Below are 11,026 nucleotides of genomic sequence, written 5' to 3'. Positions count from 1 at the left end.
AAGCTCCGTGCTCCGGGCTTGATGCGACGACGCGAGATGACTCGCGCTCCCGGGCACAAAAGGAGGTTGTTTTTTTTTTATTGCTTGAGACGACGACGACGACGACGACGCGGATCATAATTTGAGCCACGAAAATGAAAGCTCGAAAGTGAAGAAGTGCACTTCTGTCCGGTTTTATGGTTGGGTGGGTGGGGGTGAATAGGAGCCAGAGCGAAGGGGGGGGGGGGGGAGTGAAAGCATATTTTTCCAATTAGTGCAAACTTTTGCAACCACCACCACCACCACCACTACTTCAGGCACCCTAGGCACACAGAAACCAAGCGGAAGCCCGTTCCATGTGCCGGGATCCGGGATTCCGGTACTCCGGAATCCATCTATCGGTAAGGCGCATGCTGGCCAGGCTTTTGAAGTGGTTCGTAATTTATGAACAGATTTTTCTTCTTTCGCTTCTTCGCGTTCGTGTCGTCCATTCAATTCGTTCTTTCCCCATCAATGCACGCAAATGGTGCAGAAGTGAGATGGCCGAAGGTTACGAAAGTTTTGCGTCCGGTGACCGGTGGCGGTGGCGTTGGCGGTGGACTCGAGTTTCCAGCATAATTTCTGTGTCCGGATGCTGGAATGTTTTCTTTTCTGTGTGCATCTTTCGGGAGCTTTTGAACGAGTGTGTATTTGTGTGTGTGTGGCCGTGTGTTTGTCGATTTCCTGGACCACCCCGGTCCTGGTGCACTCATCCGGGGCATCCGATGGCTGTTTTGGGCCATTTCTTTTTCCAACTTTCCATTGCACTGCACCACCAACCAGACGAGTGCACCAATGGTTTATGGGGGCCGATGGATTCGTGGGTTGGCCACCGGGCGGGAAGGAGGGTTATTAAATATGCCACCATGTCTCGAGCGTCTTCTTCTGGAGGCAGAACAATGAGCACACGAATCGGTCTCGTTTTCGCCTTTTTCTTCAGCAGCTCATCCAGCGGCCATTTTTTTTGGAAATTCATTTTTCTTCCTCGTTTTAGTCGTTGGCCACAGAATCCGTGGTTGGCGTGATTTTTTGCCTCGCTGGCTGGCTGACTGGCTGGCTGGCCCGTCGAACGGTCGGTTTCTTCACGTCGTAAATCTTCTTCCGCCGCTTTTTTTTTTGTCCCCGCAAATGAATACTAAGTTTCCGTCCGCGAAATGTCTTTGCAAATGATCGTCCACCGCGGGGTAGCTGCGGCCGCGGTGGCCATTGTTTGGGCTGTGGTATCTGCAGGCCGTCACAGATGAATGGCAACGCTGACGAAGCCATGCTGCTGCTGCTGCTACTGCTGCGAACATCGCTGCGACCCAGCATGGGGAATTGATTCGTCAATGGAACAATGGCTCATGAATCATTAGCACACGCCAGTCGCGCACTCCAGTGAATGATCTGGCGACGTTCTGTAAGCTATGAGCGTAGATTCGAGGATTAATTGTGCTTTGTGAGGGGCATGTTGAATGATAAAGAAGTTGTGGAAAGTTGAAGCGATATATGGCTGCATAAATTAGGGGCTCAAGTATTAAAAATTAGTCCAAGTATTCTCGGCAACTCGGCGACCAGCAATTCAAAACCCATGCTGGGCATTTCACACACACATACACACACGAACATTCTCACAACATCCTCAATGAATTTAATGGTAGATTGACATTCAAATGACGTGAAACAATTACGGGAAAAACTTTATTAGACACTCGAGCGAGCCCGAAACCTTCCGGTGAAGTTGTTAAGTGCAAATCCCTCGCCGACCGACGTCCATCGGAAAATGACTTTCTCAACTATTCCCCCTCCATACGACCCCCCCGCCCGTTCCCGAGAATCGTTCAAAAGTTTATGCATCACACTCTGTCGATGCTCAAATGGTCACACAGACACACACACACACACACACGCAGACAGAAAAACACTCAACACATCTTTTCATTTCGGACGTCACTGGGGAAAAAGGGAAGCTCGTCGAGCGGAGCAAGAGCTCGTGAGACCCATGACCATCCGGGATCTCTAAAACTTCCAATCCGTGGCAGCACCGGCACCGCCACCACCATGGGCTCTGTTTATCTATATTGAAAGCAAACATGGCTATTCCATTAATCTCCAACAGACCGCTATCAATTATATGATAAATTATTCATAAACAATGAAAAGCGACCAAAGAAAAGCGCCGTCATCGTACACACGCTCACACACACACACATCGTGCCTGGCCTGGTGGTCACGATGAGGCGAAATAGAAAGCGATGTCTTTTCCAAGGGCTCCTGCCCCGAGTTCGAGTGTGATTTTCCCCGGAAAAAGCACTTTCTGCTTCCTCTCGTCCTTTTCTTTGCCTTCTGCCGTGACTGCTCCCGTCAACCGCTTGGCGCTGGTCGTTGCTACCGTTTCGTTTCGGCGAACAACTGCTTCAAGATAATGAGCCCGATTTGTAAACTCACGATTGCGACCACCACCACCAGCAGCAGCAGCAGCAGAGAAGGCCACCAGAGAGCGCTTGTTGGCCAACAAGCGAATGAATACAAATGGATCGGACCGCTGTGTGTGTGTATGTGTGTTCTTTTTTGCGCACGGTGGACAAACGCACAACTTCCCGAAATCACCTTTAACCGCGTCCGTCCGTCATGCGAATGCTTAAAACAGGCACGCCAGATTACGTTTTCATTGCAGTCCCTGTGAGTCCTGGAGATGAATCAGGATCATCATCACGGAATCATGGAGCGCGCCCCTCCCAGAGGGCAGAACGATCTGATTTAATTTCATCAAATAGGATTTGCAATCCAGCGAATCCAGCAGCAGCAGCAATGGCGGATGACGACCACCGGTCCATGCAACATTTATTTATTTATTCGTCGTTTCTTGGCTAAATACGATGTTCTCATGGGCCTGCCTTACCTGTTTCACCTGTTTGCCTTATCCGGAGAGCGAGAGAGATGGAAGACTGATTTCTTATTCCTGAGCCTGCCAAGGCCATGGCTTGGCGCCAAAACCGATTCTCATTATACTCTGCGAAGTATGTAATGCGTTTGGCACACAGCGGCGGGATTGGTTTGGATTTGGTTCGCTTTCTGAGGATCACGTTCCGAGGCACCGACCTACGCTCACCTGGCTTTTGACTTTTATCGTTCCCTTGGATGAAAGTAAAACCGATTTCCTCAAGCGAAGGCCAAACCACTTTTGTGTGGAGTGTGTGTTTGTTGTTTCTTTTCTACGTTGGCTCAAAAGGAAATATTTCAAAGCGTTTCGGAATGATTATTACTCTTTTTTCATAATTCAGGACATCGTTACTGACGCGCTTCCACTACACCTTGGGTCGATGCAGAAGGTCGTTTGTCGGTATGGAAATGTGCATTTTTACGGCTTTTTCTAACGCATGCCATTTATTTAAACGCTGGCCAGGTCGTCATATGGTTTGTCGAATGTAGGGACAGATGCATGTAAATATTCATCCGAAGTGCCAGGCATCAGTATTACTTTCCTTGATTGCGATTGCCTTTTGTCGGTTGTCTTGAGCAACCAACAACCATTATCATTTACCCGTACATAAATGGTTAGAGCTGGAGATGAGAGTGGAAATATGAAATTGATATTCGAAATTTAAATTAATTCCCCGCAATTACTTACCTGCATCACTAATCCAGCATCGCTGTTCGCTACCGAAGGAACGCGAATGCGAGGTAATGGTTTCACGTGTAGTTTTATAAAACAACTTTTTTAAATGTGTACTGTTCAAGATTACTCACCCACTTTCCAGGGACAAAAAATCGTCTATTGTACTTTTTGGCAGAATAAATGGCTAAACTATCCCAGAAAATCCGACACATAACAATCAGACTCGTCTATCTGATAGCTTTTCTGAGAAAATTCCAGCCACCCAAGTGTCCGTTGGAATAGTACACATAGCAATGAAAAATGACTGTTCCTCTCGACAAAAGGGGAACATCTAGTAACCGACCACAACAGCAATTCTAAGAATTACGATAGAATCCGGAGATGCTGGCAGCATCGCTCGCTTCTCTCCTTCAAAGGCTCAATGGTTCTTAGTGTATCTCCACACAAAAGAGGTACTCATTTAGAAACCGCTTGAACCAACACACTTCAACTAACAAAAAAGTACAACCACCCCTCCTTTGCGTACACCATCGTGACCTACCCCGCCCCGCTTCCAGGTGCGCACCTAACGCACCGCTTAGCACTCAGTTTGCGTGAAGATAATTAATTATTATGACGAGAGATTACGCTTGTAATGAGTTTTGACCTTTTTTTCTCTCGTTCTGCTCCTTTGCTTTTTCACGCTAAGGTCCTCTGGTCCCACTCTCCAGCTGTCAAGTGACAGCACAAGAGCTGGAAAGGACGAACGAGCATCGGCATCGGCACAAAACGGGCCAACTTTTGATGGTAATATGCTTGTTTTGTGGTTCCTCCACCGCTATCACCGTGCCGACATCACAACATCACAGCATATGCTGGCAAAGGTATCACAGATTCTGCGTCGCCCGGTATGAGGACGTGGTCCGGGACGTGTACCTTTTCCGAAAAACCCCCGCTGCAAAAAGCCAAGCCAGGAGCCAGAAGCAGGTCTCCCCGGTCACCATTGTGCGCACGGATCATGAGAAACTACAAGTCAACCGCTCGTCAACCTTTTGATGATAGGACAATCTTGGTTGGTTGGTTGCTCCCCTCTCTCCCTTCCTCCCACTTAGACGTAACGAGCCTGGAAGCTTCTCCGGTGACCATTGTTTCGGTACTTCTGCTAATGAAAAGCTATTCTGATGACGCACAATGTGAATGGTATTTCCAGGTGTTTCTGCTCGGTCCCCTGCGCCATTATCACTTCACTTTGGGTCTCCTCTCGAGTCGTCGTCGTCGTCGTCGCACCCCGAAGGTACGCACAATTAACCTTAAAAAATGCAAATAAGGAATGCTGACCGGTTTGCCACAAATCGAAAGATATTACATTGATGGGAGATCCTCTTGGTTGCCATTGTTGCTGCTGCCTTGGGAATGAAGAGAAATCGACCAAAATGAGGGAATTAGAAACACATTTGTCAAGCTTATACGTACACTAGCTGGGGCTTCATAAACAGCAATCAAACCATGAGCTCGTTTCGTACCAGCAAATGAATACTTTCGTTGTTAAACGCACCCAGTACCATCTACATTTAGACTTCCGGCTCCGGACTTCTGGTATTCAACTTCACCTTCAGTTGAATACTATTTGAAGTGAGCAACGCACAGTTCACCCAAAACCTTGAATCGAAATCACTGCGAGAGCAAACAAATGTCCCCGGAAAATCAACGAGTCACAAATGAAACATCAAACCAACTGGCACCACTACCACCTCACGACAGAAGTGCAACTACGAAGCAATAAAAGTCTTTTCTAATTTGTTTCCCCACACACCAGACCGCAACCAAAACATTAGGACCACGTCCGAAAGGACACTCCGCAACTCGGAGCGGAGGGGCCGCACACAAGCGGAATGCGGGCAACCCTAAAAGAACAAAACGGGGGAGGGGGAGGCATTAAATAATGCTCATTCGGTGTTGTGTGGGAAGCAAATCATAAATTACCTTTTATCATGTGCGTCCAGACGTGTCTCGGTCGGTTCCCTTCGGTCGATGCTCAGCTAGCTGCAAACCGCAGCAACTTCCGCACGGAACGGAACAAACGAGGACTCCCTCTGTTCCTGCTTTGGTCTGATTCGCTGTGGCAGAGGGTGTGTATAGGTTAAAGGTCGCTACTGCCAACTCCACCGAGGCCCCAGTTTATGCACACCCCAGACCCCCGGGGGGATGGGCGCGTTTGTCGATGCTGAAAAATGGATGCTGACGGGCTGACTTCCGAGCAAAGAAGCGCAAGGATCGCCCGGAGGGACGGGACCATAACATAGATGTTCAATTAATGCTGCTCGGTGCTCGGAGTCAAACACTAGGACGTAGTCACGTACAAGGCACGGCACAACCGATAGACCTACCCCCAAAAACTAGTGGCCAAATTTATTAGTTCAACTTCAGCGTTGACCCTAGGAGTATGAGCTGCCAAGTTTTAAGGAGGAAGAGAGGTTTTGCCTATTCTATTGGTTCGGGGTACCCCCAAGAAGACAAGAACCGGCTTCGGTCAAGTGGATCTACCAGTGTTCAGGGATCCACCCAGCACTCTTCGATGAACTCTGAACTTGCATGTCTTCACAGATTTGTACCGTAGAGCAACAGAACTTGACCCTCCTCTCAGGAACTGGCAACTTCACGGCGCTTGCTTTGTGTTGCGGTGAGTTTGACAATCAAGAACCACAACAATTTGTTGCCAATTCCCAATCTAGCTATCCGGGGTTCTTTAGACAATTCATAGGAAGCTCCAGACAGTAGATGCTGGAAGAACAAAGCGTCGTTTACAATAATTTAGTAAAAAGTTCGTTGAAATTCCAGCACTCCTCCGGGAAGGTTTTATTTCGTCCTGGCGCACACCTCAACAACTCCGACACTATCGCATCACTTCGGTATCAAATCGAGCGTATCGGCAATGTCACCCTTTCGGCTGTGACCACATGCGGCCACTAGCAGGTGCACGGCCGCATCCACCGTCCGACGTACATCCTCCGGTGTTCCGATGGCCGGATTCACCTCGACCAGATCGACGGCCGCCAATCGGCCCGTATTGTATGCCTCCTCCATGATGTAGATTCCTTCGCGTAACGTCAATCCACCCCGTACACTCGTACCGGTGCTGGGCGCTTCCAACACGTCCAGCGAATCGATGTCGTAACTAACGTGCAGACTGCGTGTCCCTTCCGGATCGATGCGCTCCAGGGCCATCCTCATCACCTCCCGAATCCCGTACTTCTCCACCTCACGCATACCGAACGCATTGATGCCAAACTTCTCGATAATGGCGCGCTCGTACGGATCAACCGACCGCAGCCCGATGTACGCGAGATTCTTGATCGAGATGATCGGTTCCTGCCAGTCCATGCCCGGAATGTACGGCCAGTAATCACACAGTTCCCGAGCCAACAGGGCCACCGGCATACCATGGATATTGCCCGACGGTGAGGTAGAGTTGGTGTTCAGATCGGCATGCGCATCGACCCAGATTACGGCCACCTCCTTGCTGTGATGCAGATGTCCATCGATCGAACCGATCGCAATGGCATGGTCTCCGCCGAGCGTAATACAAAGCCGCTCGTCATCCAGCACCTCCGTCACCTGGTGCGACAAGTTCCTGTTGCAGCTGGCCACGTGCTCCAGCTTCTTCATGTTGCCCACCTTACGCCCGTTAAAGTTGAGCGCCTGGTACTGTATGTCACCGTAATCCTTGATGTCCAGCTTGGGCGATATCTCCTGGATGTGGTCGATCAGTCCCGCATCCCGGATCGCTTTCGGTCCCAGCCCGACACCCTTCTTGCGCTGGCCCTTGTCAAACGGGACGCCCACGATGCCGATCCGCTCGTAGTTGATCTTCTTCGCCTTGATCGCCATCGAGGATTGCTGTCGGTGGTGGCCAGCGGTTGCCAGTTGGCGCACCAGCTGCGTTAGCGCTAACCGAGGCAGCATGGTCTGGAACTCGAGAAGGTTCTTCCAAAATCACACACACCGGAACACCGAACAGAACCTCAACCTTCCTCCACACCGAAACACGAACTGACGCAGTGCACTATCACGACTGCGTCGAGGATCCGAGTGCGTGCCTTCTGCTCGCTGCCTAATCTCGCTGTTTACGATCGGACCAGGTCCGTTGGTACCGATAACCTTGCCCTTGAGTCATGTCGAGAGCAAGCCGGCTGGCTGGCTTATCTCTTCACTGGACCCATCGACGGTATGGTTCGAGCTACGTCGTAACACGTTCACTTTCACTGAGAACATTACCTACAACCGCATCTGACGTCGACACGATGAAACAAAACAGGGCGCGATGAGGTAATAAGTTATGATGTGCCAGGTAGTACAGCGAGGGAACTACCTGAAGATGTTGATGTTTCTCTCTTCAGTTCAGCTGATACGTATTCGCTGCGTCAGAAACCGAATCTGTTATCAATCGGAGAGGTTTCAGAGGATTGTTTTTTGCTCAGGGAATGAATTCACAATGAATGCGAAGAAGACCACTTCTCTCACTCTTGATTCCAAATAGCGGCCCCAACAAGCTTCACGTCTAAAGAACAACATCTGATTCCAAATCTCCAAGACGAATACTCCGAACCGAAGAACTGTTTCGTCGATGCATTTCTTGGTAGTCTGATGTGCCGGTGACGGATATACGGGAATACTTCTTGAACTTCTTGGAGTGGTGTCCTTGTTCTGCCGCCGCGATGCCGCACTGCGGTCCTCTACAAGAAGTGCGACATTGCGCGAGCACACAACAAAACAGGAAAAGCGTGCCTCATTTATCAGTCAATCACCGAAGAAGAACTAGCAGGACTAGGACGCTCACTCCAAAGAAAGCAAATGTCTCGCCTCGCGTCTCGTCTTACCGCACCGAGCCATCTAATTAAAATTGATTGCCATTATAATTAATTCTAATTAAGTTGTACCAACACAAACGAACGATTGCCCTGCAGCACCACCGCCGCCAACGCAACCGAGCCCAAGTCCCAAGTCGTCAAATCCGTGGTGCGGTGTCTGTGTGAGGAATGCTTCGTGATTCGTACAAATCATGATCGCTGCTAATGTTGCTAATGCTGCTGCTGTTGGCGTTGGTTGGTACGATGTGATTGGCCAAGTAAAACGGATTGCCGCCACACAATCCGGTTGAAGATGGGACCGAATACGAAAAGGCTCCACCAACTACTCGGTCGGTGCCGGGCCCGGTCGATGGTGAGGACCCTCACGGTCAACTAACGTTCGCCCTAAGCCCTGGGCTACTCGCCTAACTTGCGAGCGGTTGACCAACGATACCGGCGACCGGCTAGCGAATGACTATTAATCGGAACCGTTCGCAACGAGCAGGCGTCCTTGCCGCTGGCTCTACTCTCGAAGGGGCCAATCGAGAAGCCCCGAATCTCCTCCACCACCATCTCACTCCTCTGGTGCTGGACTCAATTAAGTGTTTCACGAAATGCCGTGGCTCTCGTGTTTCACTCGAGGCGTTAATCTGCGCACCGAACGTTAATGATTGCAATCAGTTAACGGAACCGGCCCGGCCCGGCCCGGCCCGGCCCGGCCCGGGGCTTTCGTTGCCTGGAGTCCGCGTGACGATAATGAATTAGGTGTAAATTGTTTGCTAAAACGGTTCGTTGTTTGCCACCCAAGAAAACCCTCGTTCAGCCCCTCCCCGGGGAGGATTTAAATAATCGTTGTCGTAGGCATCGGAGCTTCCTGGTAACGGCTTTTCCTGTTTTCAGTAGCGATGGTGGTTGTGCTTTTGCGAGATTCTTAACAAACTGTTCACATTTCATAACATAACAGGAAATCAACGTTTCCTAAAAGCATGACTGCAACATCATCCTGACAGTCGAGTCTCTTTATCTCATCCGTTTCTCCAAACGATGACAATTCAAACAAAACGTCTCAAGTGCTCATCGTTTTGGTCCTTTGCGAACGGTCCGTGAGTCCGTAAATGCTCCTGCCACTCCATTCGTAAGCCCTCGAAAGCTATCCAGAACCATACAGCCAACTCCTCTCGGTGTTCGGTGCGGAGTGGCGAATGAAGAAAATGTGATTATCATTTTAATTTAATCTCCAACACTCGTGCGTGTGTGTGTGCTGCTGCTGTTATATATGCAACGATGGTCACGCACTTTTAAAATCATTCTCCTCGCCCGCGCGTGCGATCCGCACATCCCGGTGTGGCCAGTACCAGGCGGCGCGTTCATCCGCGTATGCCAGGTGTCGCACAGACTCCCGCGGCCCAACGCCCACTCAGTTTTCATCGGCTTTTCATTTCTGTGCAACCCCTTCTACCACCCCCAAAAAAAACAACAACATCCACGCAAGCTCATCTTCCTCATGGTCCAAAGTTAAATACTCATCACGCGAAGTATCATCGTTCCATCGCTTTCCTGCAACTCCCTTTCGACCTCGATTCGCGGTCCCAATGTCGAGTGGTCCTGAAGGGCACTGGGCACCTGAAGAGACAGACAGACAGAGAGAGAGAGAGAGAGAGAGAGAGAGAGAGAGCGAGAAAGCATCAAGAGATGGGGTAGAAAAATAAAATTCCAAAACAAAATATCATTCTGTGGCTTTCACGTGCGTGTGTGCATGTGTGTGTGTGTGTCAACCGTCAACTGAAGCACCGGAAACCCTACCATGGCACGGAAGTCGAACGTTTGTGCGATGTGTGGGTGCGTGTGTGGGTGTGTGAGTGGGGCTTGATTAAAATTTTGGTCCTCCCACTCCTTTCCGAATGAAACTCAAATGATATTTGGTGCTTCCGGCGCGTAAGCCTACGCCCGTCATCCACGCTGCGACATGGCGGTGACGGTAACGGTGCCGGTGCCGGTTATGGTACAGTACAGGGAGCGAATTGCAAATATTTGATATCACTCACATGTTACGCAAACATCGGTAAGCAGTTAAAACTGCTGCTCCTGCTGCGCTCCCAACCAGTTCGGCGGAAAAGGAGATCGGTGGCCATCGGTAACGTGCGTGATTGCGACGCTCGCACCACACTCCGTGCTCCGATCACTTTTGGTATTTAATGATTTGCCTCATAATTAATTAACGGGCCGCATTTTACCGTTCGTACGCGTACTCGTACTCGTTCCAGTACGTACTTAAGCGTTAAGCTTGGAATCGTGGTCTCTTTTTTATGGGAATTCCGTGTGTGTGACCAACAGAGGGGTTAAAGCGTTTGCTGAGCATGACAAGGAGAAGAGCGCAACAACGGCGATGGGATGCAGTCGTGTATGTCCTTGGCACTGGAATGAGTTTGGTTCATGAAAATCAAATATACATCATAGAATTCTTATTGTTGCTACTCTAAATTTATCACAATGGAATGGAAAGTAAAATATCTCGCTCTCTTTTATTCGTTCCTTGTCGGAAGTCAAGAGCAATGCTGTCCATCTCTTAAAGCTATAGATACAT

General features: G+C 49.6%; 1 protein-coding gene across 1 annotated transcript; it reads right to left on the bottom strand.

Moving 5' to 3' along the window:
- Positions 1–6,425: 6,425 nt before the first annotated feature.
- Positions 6,426–7,632, bottom strand: LOC125952379 (arginase-1). The gene has a single exon (XM_049681829.1). The coding sequence runs from the start codon at positions 7,556–7,558 to the stop codon at positions 6,497–6,499; it is 1,062 nt and encodes a 353-aa protein (XP_049537786.1). The 5' UTR covers positions 7,559–7,632; the 3' UTR covers positions 6,426–6,496.
- Between the last annotated feature and the right edge of the window lie 3,394 nt (positions 7,633–11,026).

The sequence above is a fragment of the Anopheles darlingi genome, chromosome 2, assembly GCF_943734745.1.
Source record: "Anopheles darlingi chromosome 2, idAnoDarlMG_H_01, whole genome shotgun sequence".
NCBI lineage: Eukaryota > Metazoa > Arthropoda > Insecta > Diptera > Culicidae > Anopheles > Anopheles darlingi.
This window is presented reverse-complemented; position numbering and strand designations above follow the sequence as displayed.

Bases quoted from the DNA above. Each gene is read 5' to 3' on its own strand.
- LOC125952379 (XM_049681829.1), bottom strand. From the start codon at position 7,558: ATGCTGCCTCGGTTAGCGCTAACGCAGCTGGTGCGCCAACTGGCAACC.